Below are 27,936 nucleotides of genomic sequence, written 5' to 3' on the forward strand. Positions count from 1 at the left end.
TGTGTTTAGTGAGTAAAAAATTATATCTTAACCAAAATAACATGACCAGAAATATTCAATAAAGGACTGAGTAATACATACTTAAAATTGTATGCTTTTTTTGAGTAGAATGGTAATAGTATTTTATGAATCCCTTTGAGTTCATATGGTATTTTTCAAATCCAGGTTTCCCATCCCTGAGATTTGACAGAGCTTTCATTCATTTACTAATTATTTTCATATTGTTTTTCCTTGTCTAGCATGTACTGAAAAAGCTTCTGGCTATAACAGAACTGCTTCAGCAAAAACAAAACCAATATACAAAAACTAATGACGTCAGGTAGCAGCCTTCGCCGCAGTGTTCTGCATGGAGTCAGCATGCCCAAAACAGTAAATCACATCAGTATCATGTCTCCTTTGCTCTTGCCAAAAAAACAGCACACCTTTCCACATTCCAGTGATGTGTGACCTATGCAAACAGAACTCGAGATTCTGCTGGTAGCTGCTCCAGCAGCTTCGTAAGCTATCTTTACCAACCTCTGAGCCTTGGTGTACAGATCACCTTTCACACAATGTTATGACTGTATCTTGAACTTTGAAAATATATTTTCAATACATTCAATTGCCAAAGTTTTGCTGTTTCTTGAGAAAACAACTATGAAAAAGCATTCTCTGTTGACAATTGAGTATAACTGGATTGCAGACTGTTCTTACTGTTACTTCTTCCTGAATTAGGAATATGACCGTCTGACTGTTCAATGACTTTATTTGTATTTACAGTTTCCAGAATTTGCCATTACAATAGGAACAATCCTTGCTGTATACTTTTTTAAAATAACTGTGCTATCTCTGCTGGAACTGTTGAAAGAAAATATATAGAGTGAATCTATTGCTCATCAGCTTTATTTTTTAAACGTACCACTTATTTTGTTGGAATTGTCAAAGACTGTATTTAGATCTCATGCTTTTGTTTAATGTTTACAACAGTAAATAGTTTGAATTCAATAAATATTATTGGTCATTGTGTACTGATCAATGCATGTTACCCATTCAACCATTTATAAATGACCAATTTCTTTTGTATGTTAAAAAAAAAAACCTAGAATACTTTCGGTTGAACATATTCATTAATTCCAAGTTGATTTTTTAAATTATGTGAACAATTTCATCAGCCACTGAACAACTATCCAACATCTTTGACCTTCTGACTACTTGTTGTATCTGCTGGATATTTAGTTTGACTGTATAGTTTTATTTGCTTCTGTATGTGTATTTTTGTGAATTATTCACAGGGTTAAGTTAAAATAAAACCAAGGGATATCTTAAAATTGATTACTTCTGTCTAAGTACAGCTAAACATTTAATTTCATTATTTTCTTCCTCCTTTAGGGACAGCTCAGAATTTAGTACCAGAGCAAGGCTCAGGGAGAAGATGGAATTTCAGCTTTTTTTTTCTGGCTAAGGGTCTCCTGAAGGGTTTTATTAATTTATTATGTATTTGTTAACAATTCTTTCCCTCCCATAATTGTCCAGGGGAGACAAGGCATACATAGAAGGTGGTTCTAAACAAGAACATATTGAGAAAAGCATTTCCCACAATAAGGAAAAATTTTCTGAAGGCCTATGTTCTAACAGCGACAATATTTCTTCCTGTATTTTAAGCATTAGAGGGATAGAATAAAGTGTTAAAACCAAGGGTTCACAAAATTTCTACATAGTATAATTTTAAGTATTAATATTAAATGCTGTTATTTGTATGGAGGTAACTAGCCCTAAAGTAGCTGCAATTTTACAAGTTGAACAGTGATACCAAAATACTCAGCATATCCTGTGTTCCTTTCTTTTCAGCTAGACAATGGTATGCCATTTGGCCTCCTTTGGTGTTCTAGGATACTAGAAGGGATACAGACTAGTGATATCTCTGAAAACATTTTGGAAATAAAAAGGTCCAGATTAGAGTGCTTGGCAATTTGCTTCTCTCCCTCTACTCACACCTCAGTTTTAACCATACTAACCTATCTGCCCTTTCCTGATCTCAACTACTACTCCTGCCTTTTATTTATTTAAAAAAAAAACCCACAAACGTAAAGATACCCTGCTTTTCATATTTTAATGACATACTTCTCTCTTAAAACTGCAATAAAAGATTTATTACCTTTGTAGGACTTAGTCACTTAGCTGATCAATGATGAAATAAAACCTCTGAATGTTTTTTTTTTAAGGGGCTTGGTAGGAAAATCTTCAGAGGTAAATGCAGACCTTGCCCTGATGCCAAACTTTAGTGACCTAAGAGAGAAACCCGCTACTTAACTGTGGACACTGTGCCTCCTGGCTAGAGCCTGGAGCACTGCTACTTCATTTGGACTGTCCCAGAGGGTCGGAAGTCTCGGCTTGTCACACTCAGCGAATTTTATTCCTCTCATTTGTCAGTGAGAAGGAAACTAAAACCAAAAAGCTCAAGCCTGAAATACAAAGAATTATTAAAGAATATGCATATATGTAAATTTTACTTTCAAAATCTGAATTGTAATGAAATGGCACCTATATTTTATGGAAAGGTGTGTCCTGGGATGCACTGACACTGGGAGACGTGTGTATCTGGAAAATTCAGATTCAGGACAATTGAGTTTCTAAGAATTTCTTTAACCCCATTTTCTAGCCAAAAAACCTGACTGACCATCATAATTTGGTTCCAACTCTAGAAACTAAGATCACAGTTAACTAAATTAAATGCTATAACAACCAACATTCCTTAGCACCTATAAAACTACTAAGTTTGGTTTTTTGTGGTATCTTTTTAATAAACAGATGTTAGATTATGACACTTTATATAAAACAACATTGGCAAATTATAGCTTTAATTAGATATCAGTCATGATGGGGTAAGATGACCCAAACCTGGTGTTACTCTGGCTCCTTTGAAGATGTTTTATTTCACATAAAGCTACCCTGAAAGGAAAAAATTTTAAATAACATAAATAGAAAAGTTTAATATATTTTCATGCTTTCATAAATAAAGTTAAATGCCAGACATGCTTCATCCGTCTGATGATTAGTTAGCATTGACAAATCAATTTCAAATGGCTAGAGAGAATCTACCAGGTCATCGTCAGTCCATTCTTCCTAAGAAGGAAAGAAAATGTCATAAGGATAACAGTATACTGAAGCATAACCAGTATTGTTTACCTTCTTGCCTCTCTTTAGGAAAATGTTCTTTTGCTATGTTGATTTATAAGGTAAATAAATCAAGAAAATTTGTGGTGGTTTAACCTTATAATAACATGGTGTGGTCTTACCAGGTTAGCCTAGTGACAGGAATAAACGTTACAGTTGTGACGTTCTGGGTCTGATTATTCATTTTTATCTGACTTGACATGTACAATTCTCTTAAAACAAGGGTAGGAAAAGACTCCTTGAAGATCAAGAAGTATATCTACTACCTTCTATAACCTTAGGAAGGACTTTTCATCAAGTAACTATTGTACTACTTCAGAACAGGCCAAGACAGAAGTGAGAAAAATTCCTCCAATAATGGCCAAGGTTAATAAAGGATACAAAAGAAAGCTTTCCAGTACTTCTCTCTATAATGCTTGTACTCTAGGACAATAAAACCTTAACATTATGGTTGTACCAGAATATACAACAGTAATTTACATTTTCCCTTTGGAGAACATACCTCCTCATGTTTGGATTTCTTTGAAACATAATCATCATCTTCATAACCTTTTCTCTTCTTCCTGCAATTAAGCAGCCATCAGTAAGCAATCTAATATGGGCAACAGGATAAGTTAGCAAGGCTATGAGAGAGATTTACTGAAGACCAAAGCCTGGATAAGTGGAAAGAGGTGAAAAATTCGGATAGGAAAACTCTCTTTCAAATTACTCTTTGAATTCAATGCAATTCTAGTTACAGTCCAAAAACAATACTTTTCATGGAGCTTATCAAGCCAAACTCTGACCTGGGAAACATTAGCAAAAGAATCTGAAAAAGAACAAAGCAAGGGGGATCTTGTCCTTAAAAGTGGGGCACAGTTGTCCCTTGATATCTGAGGGGAACTGGTTCCAGGAACCCCAGAATACCAAAATCCTCACATTGTCAAGTCCCTTATATAAAATGGCAATGGTCCAGCGGTGCTCTGCATCCACAGGGCTCATTGTATCAGCAAAGAATCACAGAGATCAATGATCAGACAGGCGAAAAACAAAGTATATACAGGGGTTTAATCTGTAATAAGTGAGTATTTAAAATAAGAGAAAATCAAGAGATTTTTAGATGAACAAAAATTTTTAATATTATGAGATTTCTACCTCAGACCAGGCACAAATAATTGTAAATGGTTTTTACAGCTGAACAAAAGGCAAAATAATAATTTAGGGTAAGAAAAGGTGTTTAGATGTTAAGAGTGTAAAGCAAAAGACATGTTGCCTACATCACAAAGTGAAAGGAACAACGGAAGAAAATAGTCTCAAAAACTACAAGAAAATGACACCAGGAAATTGAGTAGGGCTTATAATTATGCAATACAGAAGACATGCAAATGATTCTTGAACATAGAAATATCAATGCCTCAAAGTAAAAGGGGAAATGAAAACTAAAAGATGATACTATTTTCTTTTTTGCCCAGACTGGCAACAGTTAAAGACTGACAGTATTAAATGTTGTACAATTTATATGAAAACAGTGGGAAATTATTTCTTGTGCACAGACATAGAGAAAAGCTTGGCAGAGGTAAATGCCTCTCAGGTCACAACTGGGACTGGGGTTTGCTCAAGGAGAACTTTGGTTTACCTGCATTAACTGGCTTTAATAGTGATAATATAGTACTTGTACACTGAAAAAAAGTAAAAGAATCTTAAAGTCCAAGGAAAAATATTTTATCCCAAAGCAATGCTTGTAAGTGTGGGTCCATGGACCGATGGTGCTGGTCCACGAACAATCTCCAGTGTGCAATAACTACAGAAACTGAGTGTATGTCTAGAAACTTTACAGCAATTTGATAGAATAATTTATGACTGTTAAATCTAATAAAATTTAAGCTTCTCTTTATGTGTTTTTTCTTTTTTTAGTAATTGGTAACATTTTACAAAGCATAAACATCTGTAATGGGCTAGAAATAAAACCAACAGTCCCTTCCAGACAGTTTGAGAAGCACCACTTAAGTACTCATGCAAGATTTGACTGACACGGTGCAAAGCAGATGGTCACCTGGAATAAGATGTAAATTCTAGCAATTAAGAATTTTCTATTACAGTCCATTACGTAGCTGCAAGAGTTAAGATTAACAGTTCAATGGTTGACAAAATTTCCTTTAAAAAGGCCAGACTGTAAGTATTTTAGGCATGTAGGCCATGCAGTTTCCATCACAACTACCCAACTCTTCTGTTATTGTGTGACAGCAGCCATAGACAATAATGCGAACTAGTGGGTGTACCTATGGCCCAAGAAAACTTTATCTATAAACAGGTACTGGCCCAGATTTGGCATATGGGCTATTGTTTGGCAACCCCTGCTTGAAGCCTATGTCAAAATCAACGTGAAAAGATTATCAATCAGTGCTGCAATGCTTTTCACTATTCACCATTTTTCTTAACTTCTCTGTAACCATTCCTTCCTTCTAGTCACCACAGAAACCCAGGAGTGAAACTCACCAATTTTAAATTCTGTGCTAAGCCATGTTTTGCAGTTACAGCTACAAATATAATATTATGAGTCTCATATTTTACACACTAAAACTTTAAAGAATTTGAGTCATGTGTACCTGATCTGAAGGCCTTAATGCTGTGCTGGCTTACATGTTATCCGATAGTGTAGAGATTATAATTATACAGATCAAAAACATTTCAAATGGACCTTGACTGTTAAGATGCCAGAGCTAATTCCCAGTAAACTTTACAGACTGCAGTCCACGGAACAGAAGTTTCACCATTCCTATTACCCTACCCAGATCTTCAACTGTTCAAACACCTAAAAGGTTTAAGTAGATATTTCAAATTGCAAAGCATAAAGAGCCCAAATACAGTGATTTTCACATTCAGCCTACAAGTCAAAAAAGCAGCATTATGGTGTTCCTTGTGGCTGCAAGAAGACACTGAACACATTAGCCTATTGATTCTGTCTTCAGCATAAAATTACCACAGAGAAAATATGCCAAGTTTCTCTACCCTAGCTAATACATGTTAAGTCTAGAATAGTGCACTTGTTCTTCAGAGGAGATACCAGACCACAAAGGACCCAAAGCTTAAAAGGGCAAGAAGAGGTTCAGGAATTCCCTAGAAAGACTCTGCCCCATGGATCCCACAAAGAGTAACAGAACGGGACAGGGCCTGCAAGCGGAAGGACACATTAGTCAGAGCGGGAGCAGAATATACTACTGAAACCCAAACTCATAATTTATTATGTTGTGTTTAATCCTATTAGAAATCTCCACTCAAAAAAAGAAAATCAGATTTGGGGGTAAGTCAGTTTTCCCCACATGAACAAAACTTACCAGTTAAATAATTTAAAGACTAGCTGGACACAGTAACAACTCTATTCTTGAATGGCAGTCTCACATCTACTTACGTAACTACATTAAGCGCGAGCTCAGCAGAGTGACACCTCTCCAGCTTCTGTTTCAGAGCAGCAACTTCTTCAGGTCTGGGTGGTTCGTATTTTTTTACCAAGTTCCTCATGCCTATGTGGAGATTAATAAAAGGATTTAAACCAGGTAATAAAAAGGCTTGTTCCCCTAAGGGAGTTGAATATTTTCCCATCTAGTTTGGGAACCAGAAACACTCCTGAAATGTGATTATTATCAGTATTAATATTGTTCCACATTAAAATCCCATGGCCACCATACTTCTAGTTCAAGTTATTATAGCCATCTGCTGCTTGGCCCATATCATGTATGGTAAAAAGATAAACTTGCTTCACTAGTCAGTATTTTTTTTCCAATCTTAAACATGGTTACTTTTTGCTCAAGTTTTACAGGCTTTTAAAAAAAGCCCTACATGATTTAGTAAAGACATGCTTTTGTCCCCTGCCACCAACCATATTCATAACATTCTATCCTACAGATGGAGGGCTGAGAGTATACTTATTTACAAAGAAAGCCGTTATTACATGATAGCTAATGAAGGTAAGATGCTTAGCAAAAACATGTCAGCCATCCTCTGCTTTAACAAAATGCAAAACTTATACAATGAAGTATCACCAAGAAAACAAAAATGTCCTTGTTAAGCTAAAAAATTCAGTGACTTTAAAATTGCAGAAACATCCTCTACCTAGTCTGTATTTAATTCAACTACAATAAACCAAAGGCCATTAATCGCAAGGTTTTTTAGGGGTATGAGAGATCCAGGGCTTGTTGTTAGTCAGCCATGTACTCCAAACGACTGACTTATTTCATAATGCAAATAAAGCAGTGTTTTCAACTAAATTAATACTTGTGACAACACCCTTAGGACAGTATCTTTGTGTGAAAACTTATGAATAAGATACCTTAATATCATTAAAGCTCCAAGTGTTAACAAGAGCTATTCTTATTATAGTAAAACAAGTGGAGTAAAATAAAGCTACTGAGAGAATTACTGTCACGTACACACACAGCACCGTGTTACCCTTAAGATCTCTTCTACCTACTAAATTCCCTGATCCTAGTGTCTGGCCAAATCACAGTTAGCTTTGGAAGTGAACCCTCTAGTGGTAAAACTGAAAATCTACAGTTTTATGATTCTTAAATCACAAATTCGGTTTTCTCAGATAGTCTGAAGCATCTGGACTTTCGAAACATAAAAGATGTAAGTACTCCGTCATCCAAGATCAAGATCTGCAATCTCATATTTCAGTATTTAAATTACAGATTTTATTAACAAGCACAAATGGTTTAGAAACACGCTGGTTTTTAACCCTAAAGAACAGCCCAGCAGCCCTGAGCACGCAGTGTGACACGGGCAGGGATGAAAACGGAGAGGACTGGCTAACCTAGCCAGTAAGTTCAGTAAGGGAACTACATTCAGGATCTTATAATAGCCTATGATGGAAAAGAATCTGAAAAGGAACATACACACACATATAACTGAATCACTCTGGCATACACGTGAAACTAACCCAACTATATTTTTAAACAGTGAAAAGAAAAAAAAAACAAAACAAAAACCCAAACCCTCAAGACAGTGTTTCTCAGCATCGATCGTATTGACAGCAGTTTGGGCTAGATGATTCTCTGTCATGAAGTGCTGTGTTAGTTTCCTAAGGCTGCTATTAAAAATTACCACAACTTAGTAAGGCTTATTAAAACCACTGGATGGATTCCCTGACAGTTCTGAAGCGTAAGAGTCTGAGATCAGTTTCACTGGGTCAAAGCAAACACCAGCAGGGCTGCGCTCTCTCCGGGGACTTCTGTTCCCGCCTCCGCAAGCTGGCAGCATTCCTCAGCCGATGGCCATGTTACTGCCATGTTTAGGGCTGGCATCTTCAACTCTGTCTATTCTGTCTTTACGCTGCCTTCTCTGTCACACCTCCTCTGCCTTCCTCTAACAGGGACACTTGTGATCACATTTAGGCTCCATCTGGATAATCCAAGACAACGCCCTTAACTTGGTCACATCTGCAAGCACATTTTTTGTTTTTGCCATATAAAGCAACAACATTCAGTTTCCAGAGATGATGACACGGCTATCTTCGGGGAGCCACTCCTCAGCCTACCAAGGGGCTGTGCTGTGAATCATAAAATACAGCAGTACCCGGACCTCCACATCCTGGATGACGGTAGCAGCCACAAACACCCCCACCCCCGAAGCTGTAACAACAAAGAATGTTCATAGATGGGAAAAAAGAAAATACACCCCGTTAAGAATCATGGCTTTTGTAATATCAGGTAAGGAAGTGACTAGCAAGTGACACACAGTAACTAATTAAAGCTAATTTATCTACAAAATAGAAATTTCAAATTTAATTAGCCTTTAGTTCCCTCAGACCTTTTTTAGTGCTCATCATATTTGCGTACACTTTAAAAGGACCTTGTTTTGAATCTCAACCCTTTGTGAATCTCATTAATATTTTTCACTTTCCTAAAAAGTTACATGTAAAAACTACTTCATGTACCTTCTATTTGTTCTTCACCTTCATGATACAATAGTAAGTAAATCTAAACAATAACTTGTAATCTCAAGTTAAAATACCAGTAAGTTATTTATTTACAAAGTAGCTCTGTGATAGAAGAACATTTTATAAAGCGTTCTGTTTTACTTACTTTTCATTATATCTAGTAATTGTGACAGGGAAGTTCTGTTCTCCTTGAGCATAAGACTTTCTGATAAATAACTGGAAAAATGAGGGAAAAAAATGTTTTAATCTACTGCACACATCTTGAGAAAATATGACATCATAAATTATTTTTCTTCAAGTTCTTTTCTTCATCAAGGTGAATTTTTTAATAAATTTACTTGAAAACTGTTAAATAACAATACTTTGAACTTTACTAAAACTATAAGACTCTCTTACAGTCTTAAGAGTCTACTACAACTTGTACTAGGTTAAAAATGCTTAATATTCAAGTTAATTTATTTAACTTCCATAATATGTTCAGAGAGAAAATGATATGAAAATAATCGTAGCAATACTCAATAATACTTGTGAGGTTAAGTGTTTAATATTTAAACCCTATCAGTCGAACTTCACTTTACAAGTGAGGAATCTGAGTCACAGGGACAGACAAGTCATGAATTAAAGTCAGGGAGTAGCAGAACTGGAACGTGGCTCTAGTAAGGATTCTCTCCCCTCTTGTTATCAAGTCCATGTTAACTATAATTGCTCCTCTTGAGACAAAGAGGTATTCCTGATAACCAGTAAGAATATCACCCCATGCTTGACAAGTCTATTACATCTTTTCTGCATCAAGTCCAAATCAAAGGTGTTAATACTGGGTTGGCCAAAAGGTTTGTTTGGGACATCTTACGAAAAACCCGAACGAACCTTTTGGCCAACCCCATAGTATTCCTTAAATGGACTTACAGCCCAGTTAACTGTTTTCCTGGAACCAATGATAGTATTTCTGTATTTATAGTTTTAGCCACTCTGAGGTTTTATATACTTGAACCTGATCTATATTTAGTAACAGCCCAAGTGAACAGATTCTCAAAGTGATCTTTGAGAATAATCTTTCAAACATGAATGTAATAAAAACTGTTAATTTTTCTCTTAGATGAAATACAGTTACAAAATTTAGGACAATTTTTAAAGAAATATTGTTGCTATATGTCTTTTAAGCTATCAAAATTATTTAAATTATATTACAAAATTTTGATGACTACTTTTGCTATTATATTGTCTTCATCCAGTGTGGGAACCCATTTTAAATATGGAAATCAGTAACTCCATTAACAGCTAATACATTTCTACTTTTCAGCAATTCAAAATAACAATTAGTTTTTTCCTTTTCCTTTCACAATTCTGCCATCTTTTTTTGTTTCTCTTCATTACCTAAAAAGTCAAACTAGGAGATGTGAAGTAAAGCTTTAAATCCAATGAAAAAGAAGAAACCCCAAATCAACAACAGAATATTCCATAAGTAATTATCTTAAAACATCATTCAGAATATAACAACAGCACAAAGGCTTCCCCCTTTTGAAATCAGTAATCAACATAAAAGAAATTTACATGTATCCCAAAAGTTGGAAAGGAAGTCAGAAGTTAAAAATGATTTGAAAGCATTTTCTCAAAGGAAAAAATGCCCAAATGTCTATGGTCTCTGGGAATGCACAAAAGTGTATTAATTTGTAGTGAGCCCAAGGTACTATGGGCCCCCTGGTGGCTCAGATGGTAAAGAATCTGCCTGCAGTGCAGGAGACTGGGCTTCGATCCCTGGGTTGGGAAGATCTCCGGGAGAAGGGAATGGCTACCCACTCTAGTATTCTTGCCTGGAGAATTCCATGGACAGAGGAGCGTGGTGGGCTACAGTCCAAGGGGTTCCAAAGAGTTGGACAAGACTGAGCAGCTAACACTTTCAATGTTCAAGGTATTATAATTTCACTTCCACCTGCCTATCTGAAATTATAACTAAATTTCTAAGATGAAATAAACTCTACTTTAGACCTTAGGATCCTTCATCCTTCTCTATTGATGTAAAAAAAAAATCTTAGCACTGAAAAATTAGCATATAAACTGCATAAGATACAATGCTTAAACAGATTAAGTAAACAACTGGTTATCTGAATTGTGGAAACGACTTTCTTCCCTTACCCTACGGAAGCTCCACACTTGCAAAATCCATAGTATCAATTTGTATGGCCATCCTTCCTAACTAGAGCAAGGATAGCTTGTTCAGTCCTAAATTTCTACAGTATAGTAGACTGCATGATATATAGAAGGCAATGTGGGGGGAGGAAAAACTTCCACAAAGGTTTGCTTAGTAAAGAAATGAAGGTATAGATCGCTTTGGGATTAAATATATATATTAATATACAATTGATGACTTCTGTTTAAAGAGAAGAGGCATACCATAAATTAAACAAAATATAAACCCACAATCCCTTATCTTGGATTTATTTTGAAATTCAGAATTATTCATGTCTTAGAAAGCTAACATGGTGTATATACCATGAAATGTAAATTATTTCATGGTATATATACACTGCCCCAGTGTCTCTGGGGCTGCATCCTGTAATCAGTTATATTAATAGCTATGCAAGGAAACTTATAAATATTCCCATTCAGTTGAATAAAGACTAAATCACATCTGGTCATGTTTCCTGCCACCATATCAATGGATTTTGAAATCACAGACAAGGGATTACAAACATGTAGAATAGTTTAAATTTAGAAAGTTTTATCATCTTCCTCAGCTATTTTAGGAATGAACCAAGCAGAAGTTCAAAGGTACAAAGAAATTAAATGAGAAAGTTTCAAGTCTAACTTACTACTTACCTGGGCTTGAGTTAATTATAAGTGAATACAATAGGTATCTAATTAACTTCTGCACAAGATATCACTGTAAGAATCACGTGAGTTTAATTCACGTAAAGTGCTCATCACAACACCGCTCTCTTGTGCACTTACGTATCCGCTAATTCAGTCTACAGCTCACTGAAACTCATTTGGACATTCTCTAAAGCATCACTCACTCAACAAGGCTTTACTGAATTTCATGTGCCATACATGGAGATTAATGATAAAACAAGGCAGATGTATCTGTTGCACTCACACTGCTTACCAGTTCACAAAACTTCTAAATTTGCCATATATTGATAGCTGTTATCACTCTTTTTGATAAAAAGTCGATTTAATTCTACTTTGATCATAAATGGGTTTTAGCTCAAAAATCTTACTCAATTTTTAAATATTTCCTTAAAAGGTGATTCCAAGTATTCCCTCAGTTGTCCTCACCAATGCTCAAACATAGGAACATGAAAGACTGCAGTCACAAAGTGAACCTTACCTTAAAAACTTGGGACTCCAGAAAGAAAGAAACTGAGGGACTGAGTCTGATCTAAGTTAAAACACAAAACAATACCTTTCCATAGTAATTCCTGCTCTGGATGCACTAGATAAAATGGCAGTCAGAGCAATCTGGGAAGGTGTGTATAAAAGGTGAGCATCCGTCAATGCAACTCTATTAAGAAAGTCATCAGCTGTTTTCCTCAAAATCTCTGGATTCTCCAACAGGGGATAGCGAGTCTAGAAAGAGAGTTTACAAATGTTATCACTGCTGAGGGTTTAATGGAGTAATAACAAGACAAAAATATTTATATAAACCAGAAAGTGCTTAACAACGGAACACTTTTATATGTGTAGCTCCTGTAAGACACATTTAGAAACCAAAGCACCACTTCATTTTGATTTGAAATTCTTTCTACCAGAAGTTTACTTTTTGGAAGTAAATGGAAATGAATCTTGGTTTGATTATAGAATTATTTTTAGTATATACCTAAGATATATGAACCATCCCTTATAAGTGCTCCGTCAGTCACGTCCAACTCTCTGCCACTCCATGAACTGCAGCCTGCCAGGCTACTCTGTCCGTGGAATTTCCCAGGCAAGAACACTGGAATGGGTTGCCGTTTCCTCCTTGAGGGGATCTCCCTGACCCAGGGATTGAACCTGCGTCTCCTGCCTCTCCTGCACTGGCAGGCAGATTCTTTACCACTGAGCCACCTGATGATCCCCTATTTTCTGACAATTTCTACCTAATGAACCCTAATCTTAAACCCTCAGATATATTTCAGATATCCACATTCAAGTCCCAAAGCAGTCAGAAATCTTATACTCTGAAACAAGACAGCCAGAGTCAGTTGTGCAGTCAGACCCAGGTCTTGTCATTATCCCCGAATGCCTGCCCTGATGTTACAAACCCAACATTCTACTCCGACCACAGCGCTCCCCTTCCCAGGACCCAATGCTTCACAGTTGTTCTCTGACTTCCTCCTCAGAACTTCTGGTTCCTTATCCCTCTAACTTGCTCCTACTCACCAGTGTCCACTGGTTCTAATATTCCTCTTTAATTCCCTGCCCTAGTACGCTGCCAACATATTTCCAGCAAAACATCAATAGCAGTCAAACTCAACCAACCTTCTTTTCAACTGTACCGATTTCTGGGTGCTGCTAAAGAAAACAATACAACCAAGAGGTCTGGAAATATTCATCTAAATTCAAGTTCACTGACCTCAAAACGGCTCTCAACACTGCCTAGCTATGATGATGATACTCCATTGAAAATGTGTTCTCCCTGTTTTTGCTGATTAAACACTTTCCACCTGACTCAATGTCTTTGATAATTCTCAGAAACTTCACTGCTCTCAGAAAATGAACTTTGCTGATAACAAAGACAGTATTTCCTGCTACAGTCAGATCCCCAGGCATAACATTATCCTTCCCTATGTTTTCCTCTTTTCCTCCATTAAGAGAGACAGCCAATTCTTCTACCTTGCTTCAAAATCCCGTGTCAGGCCCTTTTACCACACTTCAAAGGAAAACTCAAGCTACACATATTCAGTTAAGTTTTACTAGCTCTCTGCATCAGTTTCTTACACAAAACACAACAAAAAACTGTTCCTTTCTTCTAGCAGTTCCCCCATCTTCTCAATCATCCCACCTTCTTTTTCCACTTCAAAGACAAGCAATTTAATCCAAGATATGGATATATTTTCTCACCTTCGATTTATTCCCCAACCAGCTCCAATCTGCTTTCTTCTTCCACACTCCACAAAGACTAATTTTACCAAGATCACAAATCACCTTTGGCACTAACTCCAGCAAATGGCAACTTTTACTCTGCCTGAATTCTGAGCAGGTTTGGAGAGCTGTCCCTGATCATATTATAAAAGCATTCTACGTCTCCAGAAGTCCTACCTCTCTGGATATTCTTCAGTCTTCTTATTTCTCTCTAGCTACCCTTTAAATAGTCCTTACGACCAATCCACTTGAAATCTTCCTGGGGCAATCATGCCCAAATCTCTACCTCCTGCCTACCCATCTTCTGACCTCCAGACACATCTACCAACAATCTACCTGTAAGAATCACAAACAATCTACCTGTATCAGACACAATCTACCTGTATCATAACTGTACCACCATCTACCTATATGCTCAGGCCAGAAACTGGGGATTCTCCCACTGTCTTCACTCTCTATGTGCAATCACTCTGCAAGCTCTGCCAGCTCTGCCTGTCTCCCAAGCCCAAGAAGCTCGCTCTGTACCCAGTGTCACCACGTGAGTCAAAACCACCATCTTCTGTCTGAACTACCGTTACTGGGATCCCTCCCTCCATTCAAATACATTCTCCTCATTATGCCTGACATGTAATACAGATGTGCAATAAACACCTGGGGCAGACTGATACAGAGCTTGCCAACATGCTTTTTAAAGCTGCAAACCTAATCATGCCACTCTTCAGGCATGAACCCTTCACTGGCTTCCTGTCCCTCTATTCAAAATCTGTAATGTTACTTCCACAGTCTAGACTGCCTTCCACTCAGGCAGACACCCCATCTCTCTCTCAGTTCTGTTTAGGTTCTTTAGGGCACCGTGGTTTTTAAAAGCTGAGCCAAAGTCTGAGCAGGATGCTCTTCCACCACCCAGTCCCCACTCTTCTTCGAATGTCACCTTGCTGCACTTTCTCAGAACTGTCTCCTCTTCCTCTCATCTGCCACCTCCTTCTAAAGCACCCTGTTTCCCCTTCTGTTAACACTTAGCACACTGAATATATGATACTGTCTTTCTCATGAGACTATAAGGCCCAGCAAGTTGAGGCTGTTCCTGTCTAGTTCTTGACTAACCCTTAAGCACCACGTTTGGCATACAGAAAGCACCCAAATTTTGCCACTCAAGATAAAGGAACCAGTTTCTGACTTCTATTTACTTAACTCCAACCATTCAAGCCCTTCTTCAGGACCAAAACAAAACAACTTTAGTTGCTTTTGTTAGTGTTCTGACAAAACATTTTATTTACTGTTACTTTTGATGCTTACATATTGATTTTAGTTCACAAGGTCCTAAAAATAGAAGTCACTTAGCAATCTTCTAGTTTAAAATTAAGTCTTTTGTATCTAAGACAGTATACTTGAGTTAGAAGAGTTAAGTCTTTAAAAGTGTTACTATAAAGACACAATGGTCTTCATTATGGTCCCTGGGCTGGTATTTGCAAATCTACTGAATCAGAAGCTCTGGGACCAGTCTGACAATTTCAGTTAATAAGCCCTCCAGGTGATTCTGAAGCACTAAGGTACACTGAAGTTTGAGAACTATTGCCCTAGGAGTCCAGGCCAAACTCATATTTTAGTTAAGCCCATTAGGATCATTATAAATTATAGCAAAATTTTGATTCTTTTAACAATAGCAAAGGAGTTCACTCTACCACTTTACTTTACATCAGCAAGATTACCTTTAAATCAATGAGAAAGCCCTCAAAGGGTCTATAAGGATTGTGGACAATAAGGTGGAAATTAAGTTGCTGTATAAGAAGCAGTTCATATTCCAGAATCTGTTCGAGTGCTTTCTCTTGTCCAAGAGGGCTCTCCCGCAGATTTCCAACAAACTGGGGACTAGATACATTGAATTCATCTACTTTGCAAGCCAGAAATGCGCAAGTGAGCCTAGAGGAGAAAGGGGAGGCATATGTATAAAAAACAAAGTATTTCTAAAAGTATGTTCTTAAACTGCCTAATATTCACAAATGACTATACTAAACATCTTTGGAAATTGGTTTAAAAAAAAGTTTCCTGTTTACAATCTTTTTATTCATAAGGTGACTAAAGTTCTCGGTTGAACTGTATAATAGTGACACAGCATTCAATCATTAACTTAATGGCAATTTAGCCTAAATATCTGGGAAAACAAAATAATAGGAATAAGAGAACTCAGCAGCATGAAAAACAAATGGAAAGGGAAAAAAAAAAAGCACATACATAAGTACATATGGGCCTGGGAAGAAAGTTACGTCAGAGAAGCATTATGACAAGCCATCAGTGGAAGTCTCTAAGGGCATTTAAGTAGAGGGTTATTACCTCAAGAACAAACCTATTAAACTCTCATGGCTGCTACGTAAATTTTAAGAGTGAGAAAGATTGCCACAAAAACCAGTATGGGACGTACCAAGAGCCTGACCAAGATTGGCAGAAATGGGGATAAAAAAGAGAAATATACAGGAACAGTGTGACTGACAGCAAGTTCTTTGCTACGTCTCATACTAACTTCATCTTTACTTTTAATGATAAGCATAGTGCTTAGCAGAGACCAGAAACAACAGATCTGTGTTCAAGTGAAAAGAGTATGGAACTATAGGACTTGTAAATTTGTAGAGAAAGAGGACTTACCATAAATGATTCTCAGAGCAACTGAGTGAAGAAAGGTTTCACTAACAGAAAGATATTAGGGTAGCTAATTTGAGAGAAATAGAATGTGAATTTGGACAAATGCCAATACAGATGTCATCAGAATTAGAGGGAACAATCTTAAGTTCAGAACAGAATACAAGTATAAATTACCCTTTATTAGGAAGTCATTTTCACACACATACATGGTCACGTAGTAAAAAAGTATTCTTAAGTGAAAAATCAATAAATTATACTTACATTATTATCCGGGGGTGATATTCCATTACTGAGTTGTTAAGATAAAAGCGCTTGAAATACATACAAGCTGTACCCTAAGATTAAAAATACACATGTTATCAGAACCTGTTCACACATACAAGTTGTTCTGCATTTAAAAAAAAAAAACTTATTTATGCAAATATTCCTTTAAAAAAGTCACTGGTGAAAAATACCAAAACTTATTTTTTCTTAACTCAAAATAAATTGTGATAAATTACTACAGAAAAGCCACAGCCAAAAGACCTTCTGTTGTCCTTCCCCACCTACTTTGGGTCAGCATTCTTGTGGTCACTGACTTCAATTAAAAACTGTATGGTGGTTTTATACAACAACAGGCTCCCCATTCCAGTATTCATGGGCTTCCCTGGAGGCTCAGATGGTGAAGAATTCGCCTGCAATGCGGGAAACCTGGGTTTGATCTCTGGGTCGGGAAGATCCCCTGGAAGAAGGCATGGCAACCCCCTCCAGTACTCTTGCCTGGAGAAGCCCCATGGACAGAGGAGCCTGGCAGGCTATAGTTAACGGAGTTACAAAGAGTTGGAAATGACTGAGCGACTAAGTATACACATATACTTGTATAATTTATACAAATGATCAAAGCTTAACCAGTCAATCTTATAAAATATTGATAAAATAACATTATTAGAGCAATGAGTCTTCTTTTTAAATCCACTCTAGATCTGTGATCTAACCGTGATCACTGCTGCCAAACCAAACAATAGAAGCAGCACCTACCACTTACTGACTGCATCCCATGGGCCACACTCTGTGCCAAACACAAAACCATCACCTTATTTTAATTCTTACAACAATGTGGCAAAGTGTTGCTATCTCTACAGAGAAAGAAACTGATATCAATGAGGTTAACTGACTTGCTCGAGATCACACATCTAACAAGGAACAGGGATGTTTTCAACCAAGGTCTGCCTGTACTTTTAACCACTAGTTCATTTGGCTAGAACCAATGAAATAAATATCTATTTTAGAATGGAAAAGATATATTTAAGTACTTCTGAAGTTTAGTCATTTTACATGAGACAAACATCAAAACTATCAGTTACAAAAAATAAGTTATATAAAGGCAAATTCCACAAAGAAGTTTATTCAAGGATTCAGTTTCTTCACCTGAAAAGATCACGTAAACCTACTGCCTCATGTTATAGTTTTCTTATTAGAAAAGACTAGGATCAAATCTGGAGATGGAAAGGAAGCACATCTAGAATTTTACATGAATCTGATCTCAAGATAAAAGTCTGATTAAAAAAAGAAAATACTATGAATACTTTTGGACTATATTTTCAATATACTTCATTTATCAACTTTAAAAATGGAGATTATTTACTAGGAGCTTATTCTTTTGTGAGTCATAGATTATTCACTCAGTTTAACTTTAAAATGTATGATCTACTTTCAGTTAAGACTTTCATATTTGATATCCACAACAAATCTGTGAGATAGTATGGAGAAAATAATTTATATGCATCCCTTTTTTAATCTTGCAGCTTCTAAATTTCAGTTTATTTTCTATCAACAAGAACACACATATCTAGATGGGAAAACAAAATCATACCCCAGTAGAATAAGTTAAGTGAAGACACGCATCTACCTGTAAGAATTCAGACTAAGGATGGTAGAGATAGATGATCCAAGAACTCAGAAAAAGAAAAGGCACAGATTAAGAAGATAAAAGAAATGTTTAACAAAGAGTGAGGAAATATAAAGGACCAACAGAGATGACCAATACCTTAACTCAAATAAAAAATACATTAGAACTCTACCCAGCAAGGCTCTCATTCAGAATTCAACAGAGAAATCAAAAGCTTTATAGATAACCAAAAGCTAAGAGAATTTAGCACCACCAAACCAGTTTTATAACAGATGCCAAAGGAACTTCTTTAGGTGGAAAAGAAACTGCCACAACTAGAAACAAGAAAACTACAAATGGGAAAGCTTTTATATACCAGCAAAGGCATATATACAGTAAAGGCAGGAAATCGTCCATACACACAGTAGCAATTGTGAGGAGAGTACAAATGCAGACCTGAAACTTTAAATAATCTTGTGTACATTTACACACACACACACACACAGGCTCAGTGGTGAAGAACCCACCTGCCAATGCAGGAGACACTGGTTCAATCTCTGGGTCAGGAAGATTCCTTAGGGAAGGAAACGGAAACTCACTCCAGTATTCTTGCCAGGGGAAATCTCATGGGCAAAAGAGCCTGGCAGGCTATAGTCCATGGGGTCACAAGAGTCGGACATGACTTAGAGACAAAAGCAACTATATATACATATATATAAATCAAATCTTCACGGTAACTGCAAACGAAAATCTACTATACACACACACAAAAGAAAAAGGAATCCAAACAAATAACAATGAACAAAACGGCAATAAGAACATACACATTGATAATTACCTTAACTGTAAATGGATTAAATGCCCCAACCAAAAGACATAGAGCGATTGAAGTAAGACCCATATATGTACTGTCTACAAGAGACCCACTTCAGATCTAGGGACACATAAAAACTGAAAATGAGGGAATGAAAAGAGATTCCATGAAAACGGCAATCAAGAAAGCTAGAATACTGAGACTCATATCAGACAAAACAGACGAAAATAAAGACTGTTGCAACAGATTCAAAAAGGACACTATACATGATGATCAATCCACAAAGATACAACAACTGTAAACACATTTGCATCCTGCATAGGAGCTCCTCAATACCTAAGGCAAATGCTAATGGCCAAGAAAGGAGAAAAGGACAGTAACACAGTAATAGTGGGGAACTTAAAACACCCTAGACAGAATATTAAAAAGCAGAGACATTACTTTGTCAACAAAGGTCCATCTAGTCAAGGCTATGGTTTTTCCAGTAGTCACGTATGGATGTGAGAATTGGAATGTAAAGAAAGCTGAGCACCGAAGAATTGATGCTTTTGAACTGCGGTGTTGGAGAAGACTCTTGAGAGTCCCTTGGACTGCAAGGAGATCCAACCAGTCCATCCTAAAGGAGATCAGTCCTGGGTGTTCACTGAACACTGATTGAAGGCTTGATGTTGAAGCTGAAACTCCAATACTTTGGCCACCTGATGCGAAGAGCTGACTCATTTGAAAAGACCCTGATGCTGGGAAAGATTGAGGGTAGGAGAAGAAGGGGATGACAGAGAATAAGATGGTTGGATGGCATCACCGACTCAGTGGACATGAGTTTGGATGAACTCCGGGAGTTGGTGATGGGACAGGGAGGCCTGGTATGCTGTGGTTCATAGGGTCGCAAAGAGTCGGACATGACTGAGCAACTGAACTGAACTAAACACCCTACTTACATCAACAGACAGATCATTCAGAAAAAACCAATAAGGAAACTCAGGCTTTAAATGACACATTAAGCCAGATGGGTTTAATTTAAATTTATTGACTATTTCATCTGAAAGCAGCAGAATAAACATTCAAGTGCACAGGGTACACTTGGACAGATCATACAGGCCATAAAGCAAGCCTTGACAAACTTTAAAAAACTGAAATCACACCAAGCATCTTTTCCAACCACAATGCTATGACATTAGAAATCAACCACAAGAAAAAACTGTAAAAAACACAAACACTTGGAGGCTAAAAATACACTACTAAACAACAAATGGATCGCTGACGAAATCAAAGAGGAAATCTAATTCCTAGGAACAAATGAAAACCAAAGCAGGGCAATCCAAAATCTTTAGGATGCAGTAAAAGCAGTTATACAAGGGAGGTTTATAGAAATATAGTTTTACCTCAGGAAATAAGAAAAATCTCAAGCAACCTAAGCTTACTCTTAAAGCAACTAGAGAAAGAAAAACAAATAAAACCCAAAGTTAGCAAAAAGAAGGAAATCACAAAGATCAGGGCAGGAATAAATGAAATTAGACATGAAGAAAATAATAAAAAAAATACCAATGAAACTAAAAGCTAGTTCTTGGAAAAGATAAGCAAAATTGACAAACCTTTAGCCAAACCTACCATCAAGAAAAACAGGAGAGGGCTCAAATAAATAATGAAAAAGGAGAAGTTACAATGGATACCACGGAAATACCAAGGATCACAAGTGTGATCCTATAGGATCATAATTAGGCAACTATACGCCAATAAAATGAAAAACCTAGAAGAAATGGACAAATTCTTTGAAATGCAAATCTCCCAAAGCTGAACCAGGAAGAAATGGAAAATATGGACAGAATTCTAAGCACTGAAATAGAAACTATTTCAGTTAAAAAATAAAAACTATTTCAGTTATAAAAGTCCAGGACTAGATGACTTCAAGGGTAAATGCAATCAAACATTTAAAGCAGGGGTCCCCAACCTCTGGGATCCAATGCCTGATGATCTGAGGTGGAACTGTTGTAGTAATAATAGAAATGAAGCACACAATAAATGTAATGTGCTTGAAATCACCCCAAAACCATCCCCATCCCACCCCTCCAGGTCCACTGAAAAACTGTCTTCCACAGAAACAGTCCCTGGTGCCAAAAAGGTTAGGGACTACTGATAAAGAGAATAGTTCAGAGATTACTTAAAACCCATCCTTCTGAAACCCTTCCAAAAACTGCAGAGGGAGAAACATTCCCAAACTCATTCTATGAAGCCACCATCACCCAGAGGCCAAAACCAGACTGATAACAAAAATAAAATTACAGACTAGGATCACTCATGAACATAGGTGCAAAAATCCTCCACAAAATACTAGCAAACTGAATTGAGCAATACATTAAAAGGGTCATTCACAAGGGCTTCCTTGGTGGCTCCGTGGTAGAGAATTTACCTAGTAATGCAGGAGACACAGGCTCAATCCCTGGTCCGAGAAGACCCACATGCTGTGGAGCAACTAAACCCAGGTGCTCTAGAGTCCAGGATCCACAACTACTGAGCTCATGTGTCACAACTACTGAAGCCCACAAGCCCTAAGGCCGATGCTCTGCAACATGGGGTGCCACCGCAATGATATCAACTAGAGAAAAGCCCGTGCAGCAGTGAAGACTGAGCAGAGCCAGATGATCACACACCATGATCAAGTGGCATTCTTCTTAGGCTACAAGTATTTTTCAATATCTACAAATTAATTAGAGTGATGTACCACATTAACATGGGCTTCCCTGGTGGCTCAGAGGTTAAAGTGTCTGCCTGCAATGCGGGAGACCTGGGTTCGATCCCTGGGTTGGGAAGATCCCCTGGAGAAGGAAATGGCAAAGTGAAGAATAAAATCTATATGATCATCTCAAAAGACACAGAAAAAACCTGACAAAATCCAACACCAATTTATGATTAATACTCTCCAGAAAGTGCATAAAGAGAACCTACCTCAACATAGTCAAGGCCATATATAACAAACCCACAGCAACATCATGCTCAATAGTGAAAAGCTGAAAGCATTTCCTCTGTCATCAGAAACAAGACAAGGATGTCCACTCTCAACATTCTTACTCAGCATAGTTTTGGAAGTCCTAACCACAGCAATCAGAGAGGAAAAAGAAGCAAAAGGAATCCAAATTAGAAAAAAAAAAAAAAAACTGTCACTGATGGCAGAAGACATTATACTAAACATTGAAAATCCTAAAGATGTTACCATAAAACTACCAGAGCTCATCAGTGAATTCTGTACAGTTGTAGGATATAAAATTAATACACAGAAATCTCTTGCATTTCTACATACAAATGAAAGATCAGAAACAAATATTAAGGAAACAATTCCATTTTTGATCACATCACAAAGAATAAAATACCTATGAATAAACCCACCTGAGGAGGCAGAAGACCTGTACTCTAAAAACTGTAATACTCTGATGAAAGAAATCAAAGAGGACAAAAACAGATGGAAAGATATACCAAATTCCTGATGGAAAGAATCAACACTGTCAAAATAACTATATTACCCAAGGTAATCTACAGAGTCAAGGCAATCCGTATCAAATTACCAATGGCAGTTTTTGTAAATCTAAAACTAAAAAATCTTAAAATCTGTATGGAAATACAAAAGACCCCAAACAGCCATACCAATCTTGAGAAAGAAAAACAGAGCTGGAGGAATAAGGCTCCCTGACTTATGACTATACTATTAAGATACAATAATTAATATAGCATGGTACTGGCAAACTATTAGAATCTGCCTGCAATGCAGGAGACCTCGGTTCGATTCCTGGGTCAGGAAGATCCGCTGGAGAAGGAATAGGCTTTCCACTCCAGTATTCTTGGGCTTTCCTCCTGGCTCAGGCGGTAAAGAATCCACTTTCCCTCCTGGCTCAGCTGATAAAGAATTCCACAATGTGGGAGACCTGGGTTCGATCCCTGGGTTGGGAAGATCCCCTGGAGAAGGGAAGGCTACCCACTCCAGTATTCTGGCCTGGAGAATTCCATGGACTGTAAAGTACATGGGGTCACAGAGTTGGACACAACTGAGCAACTTTTCACTGGCAAACCAATAGACTCATAGATAAATGGAACAGGATAGAAAGCAGAGAAATAAACCCATCCACTTATGGTTAATCTCAACAAAGGAGGCAAGAATATATAATGAAGAAAAGACAGTCTTCACTAAGTGCTGCTGGGAAAACTGAACAGCTACATATACAAAAATGAAATTAGAACACTCACTAACACCACACACAAAAATAAACTCAAAATGGATTCAAGACCTAACTGTGAGATCAGACATTATAAAACTCTTAGAGGAAAACAAAGGCAGAATACTCTTTGACATAAATCACTATAATATCTTTTTGGATCCACCTCCGAGGGTAATGAAAATAAACAAATGAGATCTAATTAAACTTAAAAGGTTTTTGCACAGAAAAGTAAATTATAAACAAAACAAAAGGACAACTCTCAAAATGGAAGCACTGCAAATGAAGCAACCAACAAGGGATTAATCTCTAAAATTTACAAAGAGCTCAAGTAGCTCAATTAAAAAAAACCAAACAAAAAAACAATCAAAAAATGTGCAGAAGATATAATATAGACATTTCTCCTAAGAACACATACAGATTGCCAAAAAGCACATGAAAAGAGATGCTCTGCATGGCTAATTACTAGAAAAGTGAAAATCAAAACAATAAAGAGGTATTACTTCACATGCATCAGAATGGTCATCATCAAAAATTTCACAAACAATCCATGCTAGAGAGGGTGTGGAGAAAAGGGAACCCTCCTACATTGTAGCTGAGAATGTAAAATGGTACAGACCCAATGGAGAACAGTAAGGATGGCCCTTAAAAAACTAAAACTAGCGCTATCATATGATCAACAATCCCACGCCTGGGCATATATCTGGAGAAAACCATACTTCAAAGATACATACACCCCAATGTTCATTGCAGCACTATTTACAACAGTTAAGACATGAGAGCAATCTAAATGTCCATCAACAGAGGAATTTAAAAAGAATATGTGGTACACACATACAATGAAATATTACTCAGCCATAGCCAGGTGGCTCAGTGGTAAAGAACCGGCCTGACAATGCAGGAGACATAAGAGACATAAGTGATATCAGAGAGATGGGTTCAATTCTTGGGTCAGAAAGATCCCCTGGAGAAGAAAATGGCAACCCACTCCAGTACTCTTGCTTGGAAAATCCCATGGACAGAGAGAAGCCTGATGGGCTACAGTCCACCCGGTCACAAAAGAGTTGCACATGACTTAGCAACTAAACAAAAAAACAAATATTCCATTTGTAGCAACATGAATGGACCTAAAGATTAACATACTAAGTGAAGTCAGAGAAAGACAAAATATCATATCACTTCTATGTGGAATCTAAAAAATTATACAAATGAACTTATTTACAAAACAGAAACAGACTCATAGGCTTAGAAAACAAACTTTTGATTAACAAAGGGGAAAGGTAGGGGATGAGGGATAAATTAAGTTAGGATTAAAGTGTACACACTACTGTATACAGATAAACAACAAGGACCTACTGTATAACAAAGGGAACTCTAGTTAATACTCTGTGATAACCTATATGGGAACAGAATGTGAAAAAGAATAGATATATGTATATGTATAACTAAATCACTTTGCTGAAACACAACACCGTAATCAAATATACTCCAATTTAAAAAGAGGGAGGACAGAAACAATTACAGAGACAGCATATATAAATCCAAATAGCCGAAAAGTTTTAACTACCTGTTTCTCCTCAACAATACCCTATCACAGTACAAACACACAGCACACAAGCACACACACAAACATCCGAAACAAAGACATGAGAACCCATTTCTTTCCCTATAAAATGAGAATGTCATGACATATCCAGCAGACCTCAAAATTCTTTTGATATTAAATGATTTTTGAAACACTGTGTAAGATACAACATAAGAATTCATAATTTAATGCACTTATTGAAAAATATGACAAAACAAATATTGATGCATAAATTATATATAACTAAGGTGCATTTTTGAGTAAAGTGGATAGAGAATTGAGTTAAATATTTGTAAGAGGTCACAAGTTAGCTTATAAGATTAATCTTTATAAGATCTTGTAAGTTAGTTACAGACTTTATACTTCATTACTATTATAACTTACCACAACAGATCTTGGCATTGCTGGCTTAAACACCGAACAGAATTCCAATAATCTTTTCTCATAATATTTGCAGAGCGTTATTTCTTCATGAGGCTCAAGAAAGACTGGGTCATTTGGAAGAACCTTTAGATCAAAAGTTAGAACAAAAGTTTAATAAATTAGATAATCTTAATATTTCTCTGTGCAGATTTAATTGTTTTTAATCTCTAACCAAAGGGAAATGTACCTCATTTTCTCTTTATAGAACTGCTAATATTACACAAAAATAAGTTTTAAAAAATATTCAATAAACTTAAACTGTACCATAATTGCATAACTTCTCAGAATGGCAGCTGCATATTTGCTTCACTAAGGTATAAGCAATCGTGAGGAGTGTGTGCATATGTTCACAAGTTTGATGTCACTTTTACAGATCAAAAGGAAGAAACCGTCAATGGTTGGAAAACTTTCAATAGCCCTTTCTCAGTCGGTTATTGAGTCACAAAGGCTGAAGTAAAAATCAAGAATCTCAAGGATAATTCTGACCCTTAACATATTACCTCTTCTGTATCCCTACAAAATTTCTACAAAATTCACTGTAGGGTTAATAAATACTATAATTTTACAACAAAAATATCTATTTGGTGCCGCTATTGGTTTAATTACAACTGCCTAAAAAGGTATGTTGAGTCCTAACCTCAGTACCTCAGAATGTGAGAAAATAGGGTCTTTGCAGATACAATTAGTTAAGATGAGGTCCTACTGAAGTACAGGAGGCTTCTAATCCGATACGACTGGTAGCTTTGTAAGAACACATAAAGAGACAGAGACACAGGGAGAACACTCCGTAAAGAAGGAGCTAGAGGCTGGAGTTGGCTGCCACAAGCGAAAAAACACCTGGGGTTACCAGAAGCTGAAGAAGAAAGGGTCTAGAAGTTGTAGAGAGCACTACTCCACCAACACCTTGGTCTCACACTTCTAGCCTCCAGAACTCAAACAATAAATCCCTGTTGTGTTAAGTTACCTAGTATGGTACTGTGGCCGTCCTAGGAAACGAACACACGTGGGGCTAATTGTTGAGAGAGCGCATGGCATTACGAGTCACAGAAGGACCGCTGAAACCAGACACCACGGGCTCAAATCCTGGCTCTGCCGCTTACCAGCAATATAGCCTGAGAAGTTATTCAACCTCTCCGTACTTCAGTGTCCTCAGATGTAATGCGAGGATAACAACAGTATCTACCTCATGGGGTAGTTCTGAGGATTATATGAGCTAACAGTTGCCAAACATTGAAAATTTAGCACAGTGAGTACTACTCTGTACAGCACAAAAAAAAGTGATACGAAGTAAACAAGAGTTACAGGTAAAAGTAAAACTGGAAGGGCGTGGCTAACAGATTGTAGTCCAAACCTTCTGTGGTCAATTGATTTGTGCTAACGGTGTCTCAACCCCCTTCCTCTGCCCTGCCCCATCCAATCAATCCATTCCTTCCCAGAAAGGAAAGAACAGAATCTGACAAGATTAATTTCCCACTTAGAATCTTTCTAAGGTTTCCCATCTCTCCATCACAGAGTTCAAACTACTTACTTCCGCTTACAAGCTCCCTGCCTGTGTTCTCCAGCCTTTCAGTCTGCTCCGCCACACACGATCAAGAGCGTTCCAGAAACTAGCTCTGCGATTTCTGAACTCCTCCTTTGCACCTGTGGCTCTGTCCGCCGGGAAAGTCCTTTCCCCATCTTCTCCACACTAGTCACTAGGAGAAACCTCCCCCCGGTACATTAGCATCCGAAAAAGTGGCTTCTTCGCCTTGTTACTGACTATACAGTCCGCCGCTCGACTGAGGGGATGGACGGCCTTGTCCGTCTCCTTACCCACTGTACCTGGCAAGGTGCTCGCTGTTGATTAGATGGATAAACGCACTCCGCGCCGAGGAGGCGGAAGGGAGGTGTGAGTTAAGTCCTGGGGGGAGGGGGAGACAGGCAAGAGTTTACAGAGCCCCAGGCCGAAGGGCGGCAGCCCGAGCCCTCACCTTCCCGTTCGCCACCGCTTTGCATTTGAATTTGCGATTGGCGTCAGCCCGCAACCGCGCCAGCTGCTCCTCGCTGGCGAAAGTCCAGTGCCTCTTCTGGCTACTGTTGTGGTACATCGGGAAGTCGGAGGCGAGGCCCAGGGAGTCTGTGGAGAGAAGACCGCGAACTGTACAAAACCTGAATATAAGGCACCCAAGCCACCTCCAGGATCCCGCGGAAGCCAAGTCAGGACGACCCGGCGCGGGGGCGATGACGTCAACGTCACGTGATAACTCCGTCCCCAGTCGCGTTTCCGGAGCGGATTAGGAG

The 27,936-nt window shown here is 37.6% G+C and overlaps 2 protein-coding genes across 4 annotated transcripts in view; one reads left to right on the forward strand and one right to left on the reverse strand.

The window, feature by feature from the left end:
* The window catches only part of RASA1 (RAS p21 protein activator 1), a 112,762-nt gene extending 107,736 nt beyond the window's left edge, over positions 1-5,026 (forward strand). Inside the window, exon 25 of the mRNA XM_043913552.1 lies at positions 240-5,026. Within this exon, the coding sequence (XP_043769487.1) occupies positions 240-323 (84 nt within the window). The 3' untranslated portion in view covers positions 324-5,026. The remainder of the gene's footprint in view (positions 1-239) is intronic.
* CCNH (cyclin H) lies at positions 2,811-27,924 on the reverse strand. Of its 3 annotated transcripts, none has more exons than XM_043913554.1 (9): positions 27,627-27,923; positions 25,618-25,740; positions 17,027-17,100; positions 15,838-16,048; positions 12,471-12,634; positions 9,213-9,283; positions 6,542-6,653; positions 3,656-3,716; positions 2,811-3,102 (listed from the first exon to the last, which is right to left on the reverse strand). In XM_043913554.1, exons 1-9 carry the CDS (start codon positions 27,741-27,743, stop codon positions 3,064-3,066), a joined length of 972 nt encoding a protein of 323 aa, XP_043769489.1. In that variant the 5' UTR covers positions 27,744-27,923; the 3' UTR covers positions 2,811-3,063. The 3 variants fall into 3 exon arrangements, with proteins under 3 accessions (XP_043769489.1, XP_043769490.1, XP_043769488.1); XM_043913555.1 differs by having other exon boundaries at positions 2,811-2,928; positions 27,627-27,922; XM_043913553.1 differs by lacking the exon at positions 2,811-3,102 and having other exon boundaries at positions 3,582-3,716; positions 27,627-27,924.
* Between the last annotated feature and the right edge of the window lie 12 nt (positions 27,925-27,936).

The sequence above is a fragment of the Cervus elaphus genome, chromosome 9, assembly GCF_910594005.1.
Source record: "Cervus elaphus chromosome 9, mCerEla1.1, whole genome shotgun sequence".
NCBI lineage: Eukaryota > Metazoa > Chordata > Mammalia > Artiodactyla > Cervidae > Cervus > Cervus elaphus.